Source organism: Mixophyes fleayi, chromosome 8 (genome assembly GCF_038048845.1).
Source record: "Mixophyes fleayi isolate aMixFle1 chromosome 8, aMixFle1.hap1, whole genome shotgun sequence".
In the NCBI taxonomy this organism is placed as follows: domain Eukaryota; kingdom Metazoa; phylum Chordata; class Amphibia; order Anura; family Limnodynastidae; genus Mixophyes; species Mixophyes fleayi.
The window spans coordinates 24,390,867-24,414,626 of record NC_134409.1 but is presented as its reverse complement, the minus strand read 5'-3'; the positions used below and the strand labels follow the sequence as shown (position 1 = coordinate 24,414,626).

Here is a 23,760-nt window from a genome sequence, read left to right as displayed (position 1 = left end):
ACAGTACATACACTCAGATGAAATTGGGGAAGGTTATCTTAACTGTCCAGCTTTCCCTACGCTCATCAAAAAATAATGTACTATGTGCCTATTCTTCAAAGCAACCTGTTGTCAGTGAAGAGTGACTAAATAAGGCAATGTTGTCAAATTCTGCATCATCACAAAAGTGTCTCACTGTAAAATCACCCATTAATTGTATCAGCTAAAGAGCAAAGAAGTGGTCAACACCACCAAGCATGATCAGCAAATGCATTTGCATGTGGCACCAACGTAGAGGACATAGAAACCCCAAGACAATAACGAAGCTAGCTACAGCAGTTTGTTAATGGTGACAAAGAGGAATTGACAAAGAAATATTTTACCAAGAGTAGCACTGTGACTCTGTGGCCCCCGAGAGCAGCGGTCACTAGGGGGTGAAGAGGATTACTGGAGGCGGCAAAGATAAGAAGAAAAGAAGATTCTACCTCCCGGATCATTGACGTCGGGATGCCGGTAAGTTCTTTCATCCTTTCGTACCTACAGCCATTGGTGGCAGCGAATATCTACAGATTCGCTGTCAACCAATCAGTGGTCAGGACTGTGAGCCAATTGGGGCTCACCGCATCATCGAGCAGCGGCATGTGATCAGCCAGACGACGGAGAGTGACCTGCGAGCAGCTTCGAAGAAGAGTCTGCGAGATCAAGACAGAAGAGTTGTGGAGAAGCAATGGCGACTAGCTTAAGAAAGAAGACAACGGGGCGAACAAGCCAGAAGAGTTCCAGTGGAAGATTGGAAATGGTGACAGGCAGCTAAGAGACAGGGCACCACAAGATCAACATAGAAGATTGCTGGAAGCCATCAGTAGGAGAAGCAGCAGGCAGAAGGCACTAAGCTTTCATGGTTCCCCTCTGTTCCCAATGAAACCTGCCAGAGAAAGGTAAGGCCCTTGGGCAGCCATGTCTCAGACCCACGCCTGCATATTATCTTCTATACACTTTCAGGGCATAAGGCCCATGGCACCTTTCGGGCACTAGGCCTGTGCAGCATAAGTTGGTACTAGTAGGTGGTTGCAGGTTTTTTTTTTATTTTCTTCATTGGACGCAGTAACATTCAGGCTTAGAAGTCTGTGGGCACAATGTGTTTGTAGTCACTGTGGGGCAGATAATAAATGAGTAGCCTGGGGGGCAAAGTTAATTCAGGCACTAGGTATGTGCAGACAAACTCTGGCACTAGGCCTGGCATCAGTAGGAGGTAGCCCTGTGATTGAGAGACCATGTCAGTTCTACTCCCATTTGCCCTTTAGGCGGCCATTTTGTGCTGGACTCTTATAGACCAGTAAGAACACCTTCAATGTGCCCTTGTCCTCAATCATCATGTCACCATTAACGGTAGGCTTTTGAGGTACTCCCCCGTTACAGGATCTGATATTGCAACTTGTTGTTTGATATTCTGTGGATTGGTTTATTGGAACTGTGGGGGATTGTGAAAGGGTAGTACACCACACCTAGTGCTAGGAGTTAATGTTGTGTCACGTAGAACGTTGTTAGGACTAGATTACCACTGTTGTATTGTTGTTTTAACTAGCACTAGAGTGGTTGTTACATACTAGGCCGGTAGACATCGGTGTCGGGGGCTGTTGTGGGCTGCCCTCTTGCAAGACGCCAATCCTGGGAGTTGCAGACAACAGTTAAGAGGAAAAAGAGACCACACCTCTTTTGCCAGGCATATATTGGAACCTTGTAGGGCTGCAGCTAAAACAGTAATCACATTTTCAAGATCTGGGAAGAACCATTCCATTAAATACACCAGTTTGGATGCTAAGTAATATAGATACATGTTAGGACATGCAAAATCCCAACTTGATTTATGTGCTTATAAACTGTTGTGGTTAAGCACAGGAACAGAGTCCATAATCCATATAATTTGAGTTACCAGGGCTTTAAAGCATGAAAGGGGCACGATTACTGGACAAGTATGAAATATATACCAAAACGTTAAGAGGTAAATCTAAACCGTGCTTATTCTACCTATGAGGTTGAGGGGTAATGAATGCCAGACCTTAAGTTCTGTTTCTGTATTCTGCAATGAAGGGGTTAAGGTAAACAGATACCACCATTCTGTACAATCAAAGGCTTTGCTGGATCTAAAGGGGCTTCCACACATGTAAATTATGAAACAGTTTTTGGGGATTTATGTCTATAGCAGTTTGACCAGGATTAATGTGGGAAAGTATTACCTTATTATGTCACATGACCTGGGCTTTTGAGAGAATCTTAACCCCTGGCTTAGTCGGGTCAACCATTAAAGCCTCCAGCATATAGTCCAGTCGGGTAACTGCCTCCTTGTACATATGTAAGAAATCAGGAGTCATTTCCTCTATGTTTTGTTAATATTATTTAAAGGTCAATCCATCACCGTTGGGTGTCTTAAGAGTTTGGAATGAACGTACTGGTGTCAGTCACTTCTTCTGAGGTAAGATTATTACCTCGAAACGTATTCTGCTGTATGTCAGGGGGAAATAAAAGATTTGCTTTGTATTACTGTAAAGTGTATTCCTATAGGGCTAAGAACACTTTAGTGGAAAGGGCCGTACTTCCGACTGGACACGATGGGCAGGTGCCCGGGGGCCCAGCGTGCAATGGGGCCCTAGTCAGGATGAAAATAAAAAATCCTGTAAAAAATTTGCGGTCAGTCAGGTGGTCAGGTGGCGATCCAGCTCCCTCCCAGGCCCCCTCTTCCATGCTGCGCTAGCAGTGAATGTCGGGCGTGATGACGTCATCACGCCCACATTCACTGCGAGCACAGCACGGAGGAGCGCAGCAAGGAGGAGCGGAGAACAGTGACAGCGACGAAGAAGAGAAGGGGATCGGACTCGGAGAACAAGGCGATTGAAAGGTAAGTTAAGGGGGAATTTGAAATAAATAGTGATTGCATGTCCCAAACACATACCACTAAATCCTCGCTTAGCACCCAAGTAATAAAACCCTAAGTCCCACAGCCATGAAGTAAACCAGCATGGCTCACTGGGGAGAAGGAATGCAAATGGGGAGGATTAAAACCCTGGGTAAGTGGAAATTTGTAACAACGTTTTAGCACCAACATTGTTCACTGTATCATGAAGCTAGGGAGTCAACAAGCACTCTTGACCCAGCGCCATCTTGGTGTATGTTCTCGGTGGTCTGCACAAGCTTCTTTCTCTGACCACACTCTCCTCCTTACCACCACTGGCTGCCACGTGGGTCAGAGCGCCCTTGGACAGACAGAGAAGTGGGTAGGGAATTGGAATCCATTGTATCCACAGGGTAGTGGAATATGGAGTTCATCTCCGCTATAACGCTCACCCCACCATGCAAGTCACGCAGCACATCTGTTACAACTGTAAAGTACAAGTAACATGACAACTAGAAATCCACTTTAATTCAAGTATCTGGGATACACTTTGGGCCTCAAAGAGCTTGGCAATTTAAGTAATAAAAAATAAAGACATAAATTGCATATCTGCTAGTGCTTCCACTTCTGCATGATACGCTAAGTATGTGAATACTTGGCCTAGGCAGTAGGGAATTGCTCTACATGTGTCATATTGGAAGCATCCTGTAGTGTGGCGGTATGAAGCACATTGGCTCAGTCCATACACTGGAAACCACATCTCTAACATGTCTCCATAGACTCCTGTGAAGTAATGTGTGTACGTATCTGTCACACTCCTAGACACTGTAACAAAAAAAAAAAAGGGAAAAATGTAAACGCTGGAAAGCATTAATAAAAGGAAAAAGTCCCAATATTTAAAAGCTGCTTTTGACATTTACTTCTTCTCCAACAATAACACCATTAACATGCTGATGTATTCATTATAACCTGACACTGTTTGATATGATATCATTGTCTACCCATATTCTAGCGTCAGCAATGTTCTTATGTATTTATAAGGGGAATGGCCTGTTCTCGTACTCAATATCCAGCTAGTTTAAAGCTAATTAGAAGGAACAATCCCCCTGAGATATCCCCCTGTGTTCCGTTTATGGCTCGCTCACATAGCAAACAATCAATATTCGGATGTGCATATTTTTTTTAGCTTGCAGTGCTGCTCGGCAATTTTGTTATGTGTATTTTTATGATGTTTTTTAATTAACCAGTGGCAGAATTACCACCATTGGAGGGGATGACCTCCTGCATTGGTGGTTGCCCAATCATGGATAAAAGTCTGTTAATGGCTGGGTTGTAGACTAGCACCATCTGCCCCCCCCTCATCGACTATGGGCCGAGGAGGGGGGCAAATGGTGCTGATCTATGCTACCGAAGACCCCAACTGTGCTCTTCCTGTTAGGGGCCTTGGGAGAATGAACCATCAATCACTTTCCTCCGCCCAATTTTACTATGGGGCCCTGCGATGAAGCACTACAACCACTACAACCCAGCCATTAACAGACTTGTCTCCATGATTGGTCAACAGAATCCTACTCATTGATGGCCTTTTGGGAAACAGACTTGAAAACCAAACTCCATTTCAGTGGCATGCTTACCTGACTGCGCCAAACAATGCCTCCACATAAAAACTGCCAAGTTACTCAATTCACATATTTGCTGTGCATTCTACTTCCTTTATTTACTGTACAAATAAGAGCACAGTTCTTCATGTCAACAAACACTTAAGATTATGCGAAGCTTAAGCAAAAGCTTTAGATGCTGTACACAGCTCTTTTGTATTATACTTTCAATATTATATGTGCATATATATATATATATATATATATATATATATATATATATACACATACATTATATATATATATATATTCTACTATATAAATGCCTAGTGGCGTGTGTGGTGAAAAAAAAAACAAGCTGCAGCGCCACCTGCTGGGCAGAGGTATACACTGACCTATATATTTCTTGAAGGAGAAGTGACAGTTGGGAGTGGTTGGTGGTTGCCGGGGGTGACAGTGGGGAGTTTTTAACACCTTAAGTAGCTTGATGAAGGATGTAGCGATGAAGATGAAAGATGAGGTGATGGAGAAAAATTATGAGGTGGTGACATGTGGACAAAACAATTAGTCTTTATGGACAGCTGCTATGATAATAAGGCAATATTTTGAAACAAAACCAGAGGGAAAACAAGCCCGTGCTCGGTATATCCCATATTATATATGGTACCAGCTGCTTGGCAATATAAATGCCCATATTTGTATACAAAACAAAAAAGACAGTTGTCGGTGCTTATCCTTTACACTGCATATCTGTGTGTATCTAGAAAAATGAAAACACGAGGTATTAGTTCATATTTTGATCGAAACATTTAAGCCTGCATCCCGGCGTCAAGGGCACCTCATTACCTGCAGGTCCTACTCTGACCTATATGCTTTAAACACCATGGAAATGCCGTTAAAATCAGATGCACTCACCTCCTAGGTATACATATATGGGCATTTATATTGCCACGCAGCTGGTACCATATATAATATGGGATATACCGAGCGCGGGCTTGTTTTTTTTTCTGGCTTTGTCCTTCAATATGCACCTAGAAGACAAGTCCCACCCACTCACAGCACTTTCAAAGTACTCCACAGTTCAAAGTGGGCTTTGGGCCCACTTTGAACCTGGACTTGCACAAGTGCACCTAGATTTCTACAGTTTAAATGCTAGCCAATTTAGGGTCTTGCCTTATACTTGTAATGGGACCCATAAGAGAAATTCATTTCCAAGTGCACTACAAGTAATATATTGCAAAGAATGTAGATAACCCACTTCCACGAAATTGGAACCATTGTACACTGTAAGGAACTTTGACAACCCAACTCAAAAAATATGTGCTAGCGTTTGACCAAGGTCTTCCCAGAATTCCATATGTTTGAAAGGCTTCCATTGGTTGCCTGTCATTCCAAGATGTTCATGTTCCACACTTAGCTATAAAAGTTCTTATACGGTCATAAATTCCAAGCCAATAAACACATTCCTATGAATGGCAATGACATCCTTCAGCTCTCAAATGGAAGGATTGGATTCTTTCCATGAAGTCTCTTCTCAGACACCCCGGGATTACTGCTCTCTCTCCCTGGAAGATCATGCCACGCTGTACAGTCAGTTCATCTTTTATGTGACAAAAAGGAGATGCTTCTACAGGGGCATTCTGTTTATACTTGGGTCAACCCTATAAAATCAGTGTATTTAAAGTTTACAGGATATCAGCAGGTTTGCTGAATGGAAGTGGGTAGGTAATCCCTGCTAAGAAGATATTTTCCTGTGCAGTAGCAATGATCAAAGTCACAATTATGAGGTCTTAGAGGTATGTGCTGCAGTCCTTTGGGCGCATTTAACAGTGGATTATTTGTAATACTCTCCAGATGGTTATGATCAGAATCAAAAGGTGCCACAACCAAAGTAACAGGGGATTCTGCTGCAATGAGGCCGACAGCTGATAGGGCCCTGCCATCCTTGTCCCATGTGTATATTTCTTTTTTTTCAACCTTGGGGGTACATGGGGCCCTTACAAAAAATGAAGGATCTGTTTTCAATATTACATGGTGCTTTTCCTGCATTAGTGTGGCTCCAAGGCCTGATTCTGGAGCATGAAAATGTACTACTACGAGACCGACTGGGGTTACAGCACATACGAGAATCTGCCCTCAACTTTTTTATAGTTTTTGTACTGCGTAAAAAAAATTGCTTTATTCCCTATGTCCCAGACCAGCACTGAGCCTGCGGGGGGGGTGTGTGACAAAAGGATAATCACAAAAAACCCACCTGGTCTGTCTAGCAAAGATTAAAATCCCAATTTTAGAGCTCACCCTTACTTTTAGCTCAAGAATTCTGCCACCGCCAGGCTTGTTTCAAGAGTTGATCTCTTATAGGAAGCCTTGTTTCCTATCTACCATAACTCAAACTACAATCAAAACTTAAAATCAAGCAGAGTTATCATTAACTAAATAATACCCAGTATTTCAGTTATGCAGTGCTATATATGATCTTAATCAGGTTGGTAGTGGCATCGGAAATCTACAGCTTTGTTTTGTAGGTAAGTCTGTTTATATTCCAGTCGGTTTTTTTTCAAAATCGGATTTTTTTTTCTAGGGCTCCTGTTTGTCGGGTTTCTGGTAATCGTGAAAACGTTCCCAACACAGAGACAGAACCTTCTCAAATTATGTTTGATCATTTAATTTTATGATGTTAGATTTTAAGTCATAGAAGCGCCTTGGAATATCTTTTGCTTTTGTTGAGAAATAGCAGAGGTGATTTTTGCAGAAGGATGCAGAAATATGGAACATTTCTCTAACACGGTTGGCCTCCAGGAATATGAAGGTTTTAAGAGATCAGCTCCTCCTCTCCCCCCTCATAGCCCCACTTCTTCTGCAGTCACTCAGGACGGCAGTGTATATTCTAAGAGGGAAAAATGTCACACGTGGGTATGAATTATAGTCTATTCAGAAATAGCCAGAAATTCTTATAACTGTCATATCTTTTCTCTGACACATCATAGAGACATAATGTCCCATTCAATAAACAAGTCATAACTTCTCACACAATTGCATATGAAATATGACATTATTAGATCTAATATTCAGGAAAATATATGATTTATCTTGTTTCCTTATGAACTCAGCATTTTTGCTTTACATATATCTTAGGCCTAATCCCACTGATTGTACACCTAAAGATATCTGCAAATATAGATCATGGGCCAGATTTCTTTTATGTGTATTTTGGTATATAAAATGCCACAGACTGGGCTTAGATGCTCACAGCACTATTGTTTGCTTACTTCAAAGAGGCCTCATATCTTCTTGCATTTGGACGAAACTGGGCCATACGCCTAGGTGACAAGATGTTCCTATCTCAATATATATACACACATATATATATATATATATATATATATACGCTCTAAGATGTAAACAAAATCTTTTAGAACAGAACATTATCAACAAACAGTCAGTTTATATGTCAGCAAAGCTAAATTAACCCTTTTGTATAGGCGAGTTACAGGATTTCATCTTTTATATTTTAACCCCTGATTGTGTAATGACCACAACAATTCATAAACTCTATTGTTTTGCACTTGTCATTTGCTTGTGTACATTCCATTTCATCCTGAACTTGATTGAATATTGGCAGCCATGTGTACTTTTCCGCTTTGGTTCACCTGGGTGCTTGTCAAAAGCAGCGACGTGTGCTGCTTCAACCAATCACCAGACAGCTCAGCAAAGAGGAAGCTGGAGAGGTCAGCAGAGAGGGTAAGTTTTTTTAGCACCAAATAAGGCATATTAAACTTGGCACTAGAAATGGTTGTGCAGACTACGTACACCATGACACGGGGGGGGAGGCAGATGTCCCCCTATCCCACATCACCATTGGTGGGTTTGATTCTAGGCAAGCTGGTGTTTCTACCATTTCCACAATACCTTGCCGACAACATTTGTTTTCACTGCTTATACTTCTGCACTGCCGGAGTTTCTGAATGTGAGACTGATTTTGTGCACAATTTCCAAGAATCGATTCCCAGAGCTAACTAACTGATTTGCATTTCTCACACATATGATTATATTGATCACATTATTTTATATAGTTTCCATTTTTATTTGGTTTTATTGTGATTTTTCATGCCATTAGAATAAACTTTGTTAGTTATTTACTTATCCATGGTTCTTGGTTGTTGTTTGGATACAAACACTTTTGCATATTTTTCTTCATACCACCCCCCGCCCAGCCTGCCCCTGCACCCCACTGTCACTTTTTTCTGTTCAACAAATGGGTGAATTATTTTGCTAGTGCAGAATTTAATTTAATTGAACACTGAGCCACAAAAATTCACATTCGATTTTTAAATTAACTCATGATTCTGGCCTTATACGTTACAATATTTTAATATTAGTGTGTCTACAAAAAATTAAACATTTGCCAACTGATGTGTCACAGTAGCAATGAGGTGGGGACCATTGATAAGACTACATAACAAAGAAAATCAAATTCTGACTGTGTGACTTCATTATACTTAAAGAAGTGGCTATAATCTTTACTATGTGATAGGGGCAGTCAGAAATATATAAATTCAGTATGAAAGGATACATTTCCTGTAGATCAAGCTTATCAATGATTGCCCAAAATCAAGAAACACAAGGTCAAAGTCAGTCACCGTTCCCTAGTCGTAATCAGCATCTCTACTAATATGAGTGTTCAAGTTGTACAACAAGGATAGGTAATTTGTGGACCCTCAGCTAACGTTGACCTGCAATCCTCAATACGGGAGACCCATATTACATGAAATTAGTTTAACCCCTAATCACAACCACCTGTTTCTCTATTTTTTGGACCAAATGCAGCTATGCAGACATTGGTGGCTATCTCCACTAGTCTTCCAGAAATCAGGACATTGAATTATAATGTCCCAGTGATGTCGCTGGTTTCCTGTGAATGGATGGGAAGTCTCAAAAATATTACTTTGGCCAACAAAACGGCTTCCTCAATAACGAAAAAAAAAATAACTTGTCTAAATTCAGCTGTGCTCCCCACACCCCTGTAGCAACAAGCTCTATAACAATGCTACCCTATAGCGTACCAATTCTAAACCAGAAAATAGTGCCACAATTGCGCTGGTGCAAGACAAATATACGCGCTCACACATGACAATAATATCAACAAACATAAAGTGTCTCTTTAGATAAACCATGTTCTTTCTTCATATGTTGTGTGTTCTTCTTGTTTTTTTGGTGTAAAACGGCTTCCTCCACTATTTATAGTGGTAAAAAATACTGTCCACTGATAACCCATGCTGGGAGGTAACTGTTGTTGAGCAAATTACGGTAACCTGATTTACTTCAGATGGGTGGCCACTAACCTTCAAAAGGCCGCACAATGGCCTTTATCTCAGTTATAAGTTAAAACAATACTTTTAAATAAAATAAAGAGACACCTATGTGTAATAATATATCTGACAATAAAGCATACATGCCATCTTTTGAGATCCCCCCCCCCCCTTCCAAGAGGGGAGATCTTGCTGCCGATTTTTTGGGGGGGGCCTGGCCAGGCAGGACATGTCACTTCGCCCCGCCCCCTAATGTGTCACCGTCAGTTTGGTCTATTATAGTGAGGGGCGGGGCCACGATGACGTGTGTAACGCATCAATAAGCCCCGCCCCTACCAGCCAACTAATCGTACGGGACAGGAATCGGGATGTTGCTCAGCTTTCTCGGGAGTCCGGGAGGACTCTCAGAAATTCGGGAGTCTTCTGGACATTCCGGAAGAGTAGGCAACTATACAATATAGCAGGAAGGAGCTGGGAGAGAGGTAAAGGCTCTAGGACCACCGGTTGCCCCCCACTGGCCTCAAGCTTCCACACACAGAGCAATTTTGTCCAACAATCTTGTTGTTTTTTCGATCAAACCAACAAAACTTAATTCCTACTGTGGCCTAATAGGGCGCCTGCTCTCCGATGAAGTCCAATCACATTTGATCACATTCAAACGTGATTGGATCTTGCAGTCGGTTGTTGGTCCTCACAGTCATCAGCTGATCGTACTAGTAAGGCCCCATGTGGTCATGCAGCCAAATGACAGGACCTAATTAACATGTACATCCATGTGTGTGGCAAATTGAGAACAGACTAAAGTTGTTTACTGCTCAGGTATAACAATGGGGTTTGCCAGTGTTTTACAAGTTCTGTTATTTTGAACAAATAAATAAAACAAAAAATGACTTAGACAAAGGATACTTTGTGATACGTCTCATTTAGTTCCAGTAATAAATTGCTATAAAGTCAGCAAATTCAAGCGAAATTACAGATAGTTTAAACAAATCATTATTTTCATCTGAAAACAAACGGGGCTGTTGTGGAGTTTGATTTGGAGCATAGCTCTGAAAATATTATTTCAATGTGGGGAAAAACAAAATGTATCGTCGGGATTAGTACAGACCTTGTACAATGTAAATAGGGTCTGATCTCAATTTTATAAAACAACAAACAGCAATTAACGGCAGATTTTTTACATTTCCAAAGTTTTTACAAACATGCATTATTAAATACATTACGGAGTATTTGTAAACAGAATATACTACAGTACTGGAGAATCGCACAGGAACAATGTTTGTTGTGAGTCCATGCATTTATGGCAACATTACCTAGAACCCTTTGGCTATGCTCAAAATAATTTCATGCCGAATCTTAACAGCAATTTTAACCCAATAAAATACTGCCGAACTTGGCAAGGCCTGGAAGCAAGAGGCAAGAACTGATTTGCTAAAGGACAACTAGCATGAAAAATAAAGATTTAAAATGTAACTTAAATAATTTACAATTTCACTGTATGGAGGAAGGGAGTTCACATTCTACAAAGAACGTTTGTACCGTGCACTGTCTAACTCTGATCTGTGGTCCTGTTGAACTGAGTGCACACTTACCTACAGAACACAGCATGGCAATGAAGCTTGTTTGGAGTTTCACTGTGCACGCCCAGAAGAGTGAAGCCTTAGGACCTTTAGCCCCTGATGTCGGGAGCAGCTGTGTTTCTTTCCAGCGGCTTAATGCTTTTAAGTCCAATGGAGACGTAGCCTCTAGACCAGTGTTTCTCAACTCCAGTCCTCAGAACCCACTAACAGTGCAGGATTGCCAGGTGACCAGTGAAATAATTATACCACCTGCTACACTGTGTCAGTCAGTAATGAATACACCTGTGCTCCAGCAAGGAGATATGGAAAACATGTACTGCTAGGGGGTCCTGAGGACTGGAGTTGAGAAACACTGCTCTAGACGGTGTTTTTCCCAGAATTAAACTTGTCCCTGGAAAATTGCCCCCTTTTAAACTTTTTCTGCTTCCCACGGTCCTGGAGCAAGGTCAAGGGGGGTGAGGAACCCCGATTCCCCTAGTGGATTGGACAAACTGAAATGATGAATAAATATAGACGTTCATATAACATAATATAGCTGTGATGCTAATGAATAAGGTACTATCAGTCACGTATCTTTACACCAGGGCTTCAGTAACCCCAAAAGACACCCCCCCCCCCTTAGAGGCTTATCTAGGGAAGCATTCAAGTCTAACCATCACTTAGGAGGGTGAACAACTGAAAACATGCACCTCCCTGGTGGGCTGCGCACGCACCTCTGTACAAAGAATAAATACCGAAATTCTTAGGTCGCTATTTAAATGTATCTATATAGTGGCAGCGTATTCGACAGGGCTGCTCAATCAAAGAATGTTATTTAGTCACAAACCTGTCCCATCGGAGCGTATGATTTCCACTACCACAGGCACACACTGATGAGCACAAGAGGTACAAACGTTCGTCAAAAGCCAATTAAATCTACCAGTATGTCCGACTTATTTTTCTATTCTTCAGATGCCTAAAGTACCAACGTGAACAGGACAAATTGAGAATAGGCTCCTGTAATTGCTTTACATCACTTGCCAACCAAAAGATAGTATTGTGAGAGTTTGATGGCCTGTGAAACTGTAGGCTATGTGGGCATCCCAGTAATTTGTCCCTTATATTTCAATTTTATTGTTGATGAAACGATTATGTTCTTAATACACTGTGGAATTAATTAAATTATGGGTAAAATTGTAATATCCTAGTCATTTGTTAACTTATGATGTCCCAGTATTTCCTTTCCTAACCAGGCAGATGAATCTTTTAGAAGTCACTGAAATGTTAAATTCATACAAATCAAACAGCAGGAAATATCATAGATAACTATGATCATGGAGATATATCGTTTCCTATTTTCAGATTTAAATACTTAAATATTGCTGTCGGATGTAAAGCTCATTGATCCTAGTTATGTTTGATATTTCCTGTAATATTAAAAAGGCAATAGTACTATCTAGCTCAAGGTTAACAGTGATGTAAGGAAGAAAAAAAGACATAATTGAACATGACAAAGGCAACAGCAGTTGTGAGGTAATTGTCAGACTTAGAGGCAGTTGTGTTCTCTATGATCGCTACGGAATCATCATCATCATCATTTATTTATAGAGCGCCACTAGTTCCGCAGCGCTGTACAGAGAACTCATTCACATCAGTCCCTGCCCCATTGGGGCTTACAGTCTAAATTTCCTAATGCACGCACACACACACACACACAGAGGGAGACAGACACAGACTAGGGTCAATTTGTTAGTAGCCAATTAACCTACCAGTATGTTTTTGGAGTGTGGGAGGAAACCAGAGCACCGGGAGGAAACCCATGCAAACACGGGGAGAACATACAAACCCCTTACAGATAAGACCATGGTCGGGAATTGAACTCATGACCCCGGTGCTGTAAGGTAGAAGTGCTAACCACTACGCCACCATGCTGCCCACAGAATACACAGTACAGAATACACAGTAATTTTTTATACGAGCAGATCTTACACATTACTATGACCATACTTGCCGACTTTTTGATGTTCCCCTCCCGGAAGGCGAGAGGTGTGAGGTGTGGACTGAGGGGGGCGGGGTTTGGTGAACAGTGCCATTTAGGGCCCGCTCCCATGATGTAATGACACTTACAATGGGGCCAAAATGACTCGATTCCCTGAGAATCACGTCATGGCGGCTCTCATTCTGCCCATTTCACTAGGAAGCGGGGAAATGCGGGAGGATGCACTATTCTCCCGGGAGTCCAGGAGACCTACCCAGAATTCCAGTAAAGTTGGCAAGTATGACTATGACAATAAGGGTGCAACAAAGGGGACAACAGAAAAGATCTATAGCAAATAACCCAAACGTTAGGCACCAGAGTACAAATGTACAGCATATGGTAAATAATGTCAAATTTGACACGCCAACAAAATCGAGAACATTATAATGATCAATTACTTATACGCCTCTGAATAGTAAAAGAAAAGTAATTGGAAGTACTGTTCCCTTTTCAGCAGGACCCTGGAATGACAGCCCGGCTAACAAAGGAAGCAGACACAAGGTCTCTGCACAGATTACTGAATTTAGTAGCTCTCTTGAGACTTACGGAATCAATTATCTCATACTGTAAATAAACAGTTTTTATATTAAAACAAGCCCCCTCTTTCTCCTCTGAGTTGCATCATGTTAAAATGTATCAGGGACAGAAAAAAAAAAGTAGAGCCGCAGCTAGTTCATAGTAGAAGCTCAAATCTGCAAATGATTTATCCGTCACAGTGCACAGTATTCTATCATACGTTAACCTCTAAATCATCCAGAGTCCACTGGCAGCAATTAGAAATCACAGCTTGGGTAGGATACGCCAGCCGTATATTATCACAAAACACATAGACACCATTATAATATCATTGTCATACAATCCATCCTTACGTCAACATGTTTTCGTCATATAATGGCAGTAATATCACTCTATTACATTACTGAAAGTATATTTTTCATTTCTCTTGGTGATTTTATCTGCCAATCTAGTTTAATCAGACCAAATTGGACACAAATCATGGATGTAAATCCATGTAACTTCCATCAATGGATAGGCAGATTTACCGATACCGAACACATAAAGCTAAACAAGTACATACTTTGTCTTTTACCAGGCCTGTTTGTACTATCGTGTTACAGAAATCATCATCATCATCTATTTATATAGCGCCACTAATTCCGCAGCGCTGTACAGAGAGCTCACTCACATCAGTCCCTGCTCCATTGGGGCTTACAGTCTAAATTCCCTAACATACACACACTGAGAATAGGGTCAATTTGATAGCAGCCAATTAACCTACCAGTATGTTTTTGGAGTGTGGGAGGAAACCGGAGCACCCGGAGGAAACCCACGCAAACACAGGGAGAACATACAAACTCCACACAGATAAGGCCATGGTCAGGAATTTAACTCATGACCCCAGTGCTGTGAGGCAGAAGTGCTAACCACTTAGCCACCGTGCTGCCCAGATATATAATATAACAATCTGCAAAGCATTTCATATTAAGGAATATCTAAAAAATTGGATCCCTCACTTCCTGAACATCTACAGTGCCGTTCCAGTACATAATTATTTATAGTAACTGGACCTCAATCTAGTCCCTTTTCACATACTATACTGGTGTAACATCCCATTTAGAGGCACATCAGCTTCAATCTCAGTAGGGGTTTATTTAGCATTAGTCATAAGGAAAATCCACCCATTCTTATAGCGTTAAATAATTGGGACAAGTTTCTCCCAGGCGCCGAAATAACTTAATTTGAGTCTTTATTTATTAACAAAGTACAAATGTGCACCTAGCCATAGCAGCCAATCAGCAATTATCTCAGATCAATCAAGTGCAAGTTAAACAGTATGGGTCACATAGCGGCAAGTTTCCATAATATCCTCCTGTGCTGGGTACAAAACCAGCAATTACGGTAATGACAACTTTTATCATTTAAAAAAAAAAAAACATCACGCAGAAACTCATCGTGCGACTCTACTACGGCACCTTGCAGCTAATTGAATCGGCCCCTTAAAGCCAATGTCTGATTGGTTGCTGAGTGTTCTAGAACATTTACATTGTACTGTGTTAGTAAATAACCCTAACGTGTCTGTTTTGAATGGGAATTTAAATTGTTATTGTCTGAGAAAATGTAAATAAGTAATAAAAAAAAATTGGCGCAAAAACACGAATGAAACATAAATATTGATGTGTATAAGCAGAATTGTCTTTTCAGTTTAGTTTTATGGCAAAAATATGACTTTAATTTAAATTCTTAATACAATTAAAACATTAAAAGGTGTCCATCAGTAGTATGCGTTATTGGAATTTGTACTTATATGTATTAAAGAATTTTAGAAATGATCTAAACGCAAGCAACACTTCAGGTTAAACAGTGGTAATTGTGTGGTAAATGGATTCATATGAGAGAATGCCTTTCATTGGTTCATTTGATAGATCATAGCAATATAATTATGAAAATCAAACATTAAAAAACTAAATTGGTTTTTTGATTGTTTATGGCAGTTCTGTTTGATTTATTGGATCTACATTATGCACTGTACTCTGTGGTAACTGCTATGTTTGTTACATATTCTTTTACTAAAAACTTAATAAAAACCTTTTGAGAAAAAAAAAACTAAATTGAAACTGCCTTTAATTCCAAAAGGAGTCAAATAATCATGTACACTACAAACATCGCTGCAAGCTATCCACATTAAAGTGCAATCAATCATGAGAACTTATAGCTGGGTGTAAGTACCGAAAAGATAAATAAGTAAAAGTATCTAATGTCAGTATTACCCAGGTAGTTATTAGCTATTAGAAGAGTTTCTTACATTTGCTGAACCTTTCCGGCTGTCAGTCGTATCGCTATTGGCAGTCATTTCAGAAATACACAATTATTATATTTTATGTATTTTTTTTTACAATCAAACTGTAAAATGTTGAATAGCTATACATAACTCAAAACTGAAACTTAATACTCGGGATAAGAAAAAGTAACAGTGTTCCAACAGTCAGTCTGAATAATAGAATATTTAGATACTATCCACAATGAGAAAGTCCTTTATCCTTAGCAGATACAGCCACAAGCTCTGAGCACTAACCCTAAGGAATATTCTGTCACCGTCTCTGGGACTCAGGAGATGGGATAGTAACAGTGGTTTGGACTCACCCTTCATGATACTAAGTAGACCTTTAATCTTCCTGCCAGACTGGGATAACCAGGTTTCTTTGGGATGAATTTTGTCTTGCTAGCCGACCCTCTGCATGCCGTCTAAGGGTGCCCGTCCGTGCCAAGATTGAAGACACAGTATATGAGTAGAGAGTGGGGTCTGCGGATGGACAGAGAACTGAGTGAAGGAGGTTTCTTCTCATCATTAGTAGTATCATGCACACACCCCTCCAACTATAGCACACACCCAAAATTGACAGGGATCCCTAGACCCCAGTACAACATATAAGGAAGGGTGCCAGGATTTATGACAATCTGTATCAGCGTGCCAGAGCCCTAATGTCACTGTGTAATGGTTAATAAAAGTATAATAATTATGAGAAACCACTGGATACGCTAAATTTACTATATACGAAGAGTTGGCTTAAATCAATAGTTTACAACTCAGTCTGACTGTCCCCATTAATGCCAATATTGCAAGTAGTTCAAACTGTACAGTAATCTACACTGAGGGTCTGAGCACTGCATTCCCACTGCAAAATAATGTATGACAGTCCCAGCAACACATCTCCATTGTACTGGGTCTCAGTGCACCATTCCCACTGCACACTGCACTGCACAGTAATCTACACTGAGTGTCTGAGCACTGCATTCCCACTGCAAAATAATGTGTGACATTCCCAGCAACACATCTCCATTGTACTGGGTCTCAGTGCACCATGCACACTGCATAATTTGATAGTCTAGATCAGTGGTTCCCAAACTGTGTGCCACGGCTCCCTGGGGTGCCACAGCGATCTCACAGGGGTGCCACGGCTAGGGCCGGTGGTAAACAAGGTGGGGGACTACTTGGTAAGTATTTTGGCTTAGGGGTGCCTTGAAAAAATTATTGAGACCTTACTAGTCTAGATACACAATTCTCACTGCACGATATGAGGATCTTCAGAGCACCATCTACAGTGCCCTGTATGAGGGTCTCAAGACAGTATCTCCAGTGCACTGTATAACAGGATAGGTATTGCCTTAATTCCTTTGCACAATATGATTATATCAACATTGCTTCTCCACAAGTAATGTATGAAAGACCCATAATCCACTGGACAGTAATGTCTGAGGGTCTCAGTACAGCATATCCAACGTACAGTAAAGTCTGAAGGTCTAAGTACAGAGTTTCCAATGTACAGTAATGTCTGAGGGTCTCAGTACAGCATATCCAATGTACAGTAATGTCTGAGGGTCTCAGTACAGCGTCTCCAATGTACCGTAATGTCTGAGGGTCTCAGTACAGTGTCTACAATGTACAGTAATGTCTGAGGGTCTCAATACAGCGTCTCCAATGTACAGTAATGACTGAGGGTCTCAGTACAGCGTCTCCAATGTACAGTAATGTCTGAGGGTCTCAATACAGCGTTTCCAATGTACAGTAATGTCTGAGGGTCTCAGTACAGCATATCCAATGTACAGTAATGTCTGAGGGTCTCAGTACAGCATATTCAATGTACAGTAATGTCTGAGGGTCTCAGTACAGCATATCCAATGTACAGTAATGTCTGAGGGTCTCAGTACAGTGTCTACAATGTACAGTAATGTCTGAGGATCTCAGTACAGCGTCTCCAATGTACAGTAATGTCTGAGGGTCTCAGTACAGCGTCTCCAATGTACAGTAATGTCTGAGGGTCTCAGTACAGCATATCCAACGTACAGTAAAGTCTGAAGGTCTAAGTACAGAGTTTCCAATGTACAGTAATGTCTGAGGGTCTCAGTACAGTGTCTACAATGTAGAATAATGTCTGAGGGTCTCAGTACAGCATCTCCAATGTACAGTAATGTCTGAGGATCTCAGTACAGCGTCTCCAATGTACAGTAATGTCTGAGGGTCTCAGTACAGCGTCTCCAATGTACAGTAATGTCTGAGGGTCTCAGTACAGCATATCCAACGTACAGTAAAGTCTGAAGGTCTAAGTACAGAGTTTCCAATGTACAGTAATGTCTGAGGGTCTCAGTACAGCATATCCAATGTACAGTAAAGTCTGAGGGTCTAAGTACAGAGTTTCCAATGTACAGTAATGTCTGAGGGTCTCAGTACAGCGTCTCCAATGTACCGTAATGTCTGAGGGTCTCAGTACAGTGTCTACAATGTACAGTAATGTCTGAGGGTCTCAATACAGCGTCTCCAATGTACAGTAATGTCTGAGGGTCTCAGTACAGTGTCTACAATGTAGAATAATGTCTGAGGGTCTCAGTACAGCATCTCCAATGTACAGTAATGTCTGAGGATCTCAGTACAGCGTCTCCAATGTACAGTAATGTCTGAGGGTCTCAGTACAGCATATCCAATGTACAGTAATGTCTGAGGGTCTCAGTACAGCATATCCAATGTACAGTAATGTCTGAGGGTCTCAGTACAGTGTCTACAATGTACAGTAATGTCTGAGGGTCTCAGTACAGCATATCCAACGTACAGTAATGTCTGAGGGTCTCAGTACAGCATATCCAATGTACAGTAATGTCTGAGGGTCTCAGTACTGCGTCTCCAATGTACAGTAATGACTGAGGGTCTCAGTACAGCGTCTCCAATGTACAGTAATGACTGAGGGCCCCAGTACAGCGTCTCCAATGTACAGTAATGTCTGAGGGTCTCAGTACAGCATATCCAACGTACAGTAATGTCTGAGGGTCTCAGTACAGCATATCCAACGTACAGTAATGTCCCAGTCTGAGGGTCTCAGTACAGCATATCCAACGTACAGTAAAGTCTGAGGGTCTAAGTACAGCATATCCAATGTACAGTAATGTCCCAGTCTGAGGGTCTCAGTACAGCATATCCAACGTATAGTAAAGTCTGAGGGTCTAAGTACAGCGTCTCCAATGTACAGTAATGTCTGAGGGTCTCAGTACAGTGTCTCCAATGTACAGTAATGTCTGAGGGTCTCAGTACAGCATATCCAACGTACAGTAAAGTCTGAGGGTCTAAGTACAGCATATCCAATGTACAGTAATGTCCCAGTCTGAGGGTCTCAGTACAGCATATCCAACGTATAGTAAAGTCTGAGGGTCTAAGTACAGCGTCTCCAATGTACAGTAATGTCTGAGGGTCTCAGTACAGCGTCTCCAATGTACAGTAATGTCTGAGGGTCTCAGTACAGCATATCCAACGTACAGTAAAGTCTGAGGGTCTAAGTACAGCATATCCAATGTACAGTAATGTCCCAGTCTGAGGGTCTCAGTACAGCATATCCAACGTATAGTAAAGTCTGAGGGTCTAAGTACAGCGTCTCCAATGTACAGTAATGTCTGAGGGTCTCAGTACAGTGTCTCCAATGTACAGTAATGTCTGAGGGTCTCAGTACAGCATATCCAACGTATAGTAAAGTCTGAGGTTATAAGTACAGCGTCTCCAATGTACAGTAATGTCTGAGGGTCTCAGTACAGCGTCTCCAATGTACAGTAATGTCTGAGGGTCTCAGTACAGCATCTCCACTGCACAATAATGCATTTGTGTTTCTGTAAAGCAATATATGAGAGTCTGCACAGCATGTTCACAGCACAGTATTGTATGAGTGTCACTGTAAAGCAATGTATGTAGCACTGTACAGTGAAATACGATGTTGGTCTTTATACAATATTTCCAGTGCACAACGTGAGGGTCTGTACAGCATTTCCACTACATAGTACGAACAGCTTTTATGTCAGTCCAGTAAAGGCTATCTATAGAGTAATTCTACTGAATATCCAGTATGACAAAATAAGTTCTCTGATATAAAATTGCAACATCATTACTTCGTATTACCTATTGTGCCCAAAACACTGAATATGGACATTATTCAGTTCCAAACTGCACTATAATAGGGTCTCAGTTAATAGTACACATGATGAAGATCCGACTGCTGCCTACAATATTCAGTTCAGTATATGGGTCATGCGGCTCCGGCTTTATTGTATTTTTTTCTTTAACGTGGGAGATCAAATAACAACCCAGAACCACATAAACATTACACTGGTTTTAGCAATCCCACTATGAGGAATGTAGTGCTCAGTTACAATCAAAGTCACAGTACATAATACATGACCTCTTCTTACCTGTATTAGGCCAGTAACATTCTGCTCTGTGCATTCCACCAAGGGCTCCTCTTGCCCTCATCCCCATACCCGACAGTCCCATATCTTCGCTCCATGCGCTCCGGACCGCTATCTGCGCTCTGCAATCAATTAAACAACCCGGCTCAAAGTTATCTAATTTCTTATTTAAAAGTTGATCAGCGACCCCTGGAGGTTTAACTGCAGTACTACAGGATGACAAATCATTGCTGAACTAAGACCAAAATTCATTCTCTGGCAGGACAGTCTAAACACCTTATAAGTCACCGGCTGCTTTCCTTGCTTGATTGTCGTTATCATAACTTCTACATTAAATAAGTGAGACCAAACCAATTAAGCATAATTGGGGGATTCACTATTCAAGGTATCATAAGCATCCCTAGTAATTGGGACTATAAGTAAAACAATATATACGTAAAAATATAACAGATTAAGGTACATGGGTGGAATCCTTTAGACCTGGTGCCTAAGTAGAAGTAAGTGGGCCACGGTACTAGAGAGGAAATTCAGGTTTACAGTTTACAATAATGGACCGGAGTCATTAAGGAGAGAAAGCATAAGAAAGGAGTAACTTTGTACTTTGGCAAAACCATGTTACATTGGAAGGGGAGGTAAAGTTAAAATGTGGGGACATATTTATAGTTGGGGTAGGATATGTCCTAGATCAACTTTACATTTCAGTGAAAAAATAAAGCTATCAAGTATTTGTGTGCTACATGAAAAAACAGCCAGTATTTAACTTATGTGCAAAATAATAAACTAATTTGCACCCCTTGCATTGTAACATGGTTTGTCCTGGAGAACATTTACTCCTTTTTTTGGCCTTACTTTTCTTAATGACTCAGGCCCAATGCGGGGTGTATGAGCCGTGCATGATGAATTTAAACCACATCTGCACTGGATCCTATAGGGAACCAAACTATCATACATGGCTGACTATACAATAACTGAAGTGTTTATGCTTAACTAAATATGTCCATAAAGATCTCTTTCAAAGAAGGAGAATGCAATGTGCTCCGAATGTAACTTGCAGATAATATTATTTATTCACTGATGATAAACCCACCACCGATGTAGAAGAGATACTGTTCTCTCCTGGTAACAGCAAAGGCAAGATAAGGATGGAAGCATAGAAAGGAAAGTGAACATACAATATAAAGGGACAAATACACAATAAACTTCTCGTGTATTTCAAATAAATACCTTGTACATTTCTACTTTGCGGACACTGTGTAAATGCTGGAATAATACTAATAATTATACCCATGATTCAAGTGCATACTTGCCAATTTTTCCTCGTTGGCTTCAGGGAGATCCCAGGGGAAGTGGGTGTGTGGGGCAGGGCTTTATGAACCGCATCATTTTGGCACCACCCCCTAAATGATTGTCACAAATTTGGCCAATTACAGCAGGGGGCGGGGCTAAGAGGACACAATATTTGCATCATTAAGACCCACCCCCGCCACTTATCTATTGCGGGGGCGAGAACCAGGAGGTCACCCAGAAATGCGGGAGTCTCCCGGACATTCCGGGAGAGTAGGCAACTATGCATTAATGAACAGCAGCTAAAGAATCCCTAGAGACTGATGTGTATTTTACATTTCTGTCTCCATTACTGAAGTCATGTTGTCTTACCTGTCAGTCTTTGATTAAATCTTGGTCTCCATGAAAATGGCCACCTCCATAGGCATCAATACATGGACATAGGACACAATTTCTGAACTGTGTCATCATGCCACAGATAGCAAAGCCAACCACGTCTTGTACTGGCTCAGCATCAGGGAGAATGCCAGACTCTTCAGGGAGTGAGGGAGATCACCCCTATTTCAGGGAGTCTCCCTGACATTCAGGGAGAGTTGGCAAGTATGTTTAAGTGTTGTGAGATTTCTGACTTACCAAACAACGTCTGTACTGTAGCAATATTGCCAGATGGAATTAGTACTGAGAATGGCGAGATAATAAAACCTGGTTTTCAAATAAATTATTAAAGTTATAATCCTGGGACATTTTCTACAATTGATAACTATACAGCAGTGTGTAATATGCATCATGTAATCTTATATATTTTACATCTAGACATTGGGTCCTTATATTCTAATATTGACACCAATTGGGGTATGAATACAGGTGAATTTTACTAGCTAATACCAATCCTGTAAAATATTTTACCATGTTGCATATAATTATTGTGGAGTATAGTTACTTTAACAATTAAGAATTATTTTTATTTGCAGTCATTTGAGGTGGTAATGGATAGTTCAGCCACCCTATGGTGGCTACTTTGATGAAAGCTTTATTTGTTGAATATCCGTTGTTTCTGGGCTGGGGGGCAAGAGGGAAAGTGCTCACTGGGCCGGTCCCATAATGGGCTACCTTGGCTGGGTCACTGGGTCACCTGCATTTTTTTTTTTTCCTTGAAAACTATCCTATTAGGCTGCTGAGTCAAATCAACTGCTGGGCACAGATAAACAAGTATACAACAACCCACACAAGAAACAAAGATAACACATCTTGCTACAGGGTCTCTGGGTGCATGGTGCCCAGACCGAAGGACCCAGAGGCGACTCAAAACCTGAACTCTGAAAGGAATGAAAGCTCACAAAGCGCGTTGCGGGACAGAGGTGGGAAGGCTATTACGGCTTTCCCTAAGGTACCAAGGGGCCCAGACAAGGTCAGACTTGTGTTGTCATTGAGATAGTAAGTAATATATTCTATAATCGCAGCCATCTTGTGCCATAAACTTGCGCACCTCAGCCAAAATCTAGGTGCACTTGTATAAATTGAAACACTTAGCGGCGTGGCAGTTTCACACTTTGTAAATGGTCTCCACTGAGTTTATTGGTGACATTAATAAGGTTGTTCTTAATATTCAGGCTCATCCCACTTCCCATTTGCTATGTCCTTTTGCAAATCCTTTGCTCTGTTCCGCTTCAACACTGACAAGTTCATTTTGCTCAGTTCTTGTGAGTTTCTGGAAAGACCTGTGAGACTGAAGTGGTAATGTTTCCTTTTGTGCTGCGTCTGATGTAATTGCCACTGGCAGGCTAGATGGTGTTTGTGTCAAGGACACGAGTGTCTGTGGAGAGGCTGCTGTAACTATTGTTGCGTGTCATTTTGACTGTTTAAGAGATGAAACAGATGGGGAAGG

At 41.2% G+C, this 23,760-nt stretch overlaps 1 protein-coding gene across 1 annotated transcript in view; it reads right to left on the bottom strand.

The window, feature by feature from the left end:
• GLIS1 (GLIS family zinc finger 1) overlaps positions 1-20,723 on the bottom strand; it is a 126,985-nt gene extending 106,262 nt beyond the window's left edge. The window contains exons 1-2 of the mRNA XM_075182138.1: positions 20,595-20,723; positions 16,515-16,674 (exon numbers count right to left, since the gene is read on the bottom strand). Of these exons, the coding sequence (XP_075038239.1) occupies positions 16,515-16,521 (7 nt within the window). The 5' untranslated portion in view covers positions 16,522-16,674; positions 20,595-20,723. The remainder of the gene's footprint in view (positions 1-16,514; positions 16,675-20,594) is intronic.
• Positions 20,724-23,760: the final 3,037 nt, after the last annotated feature.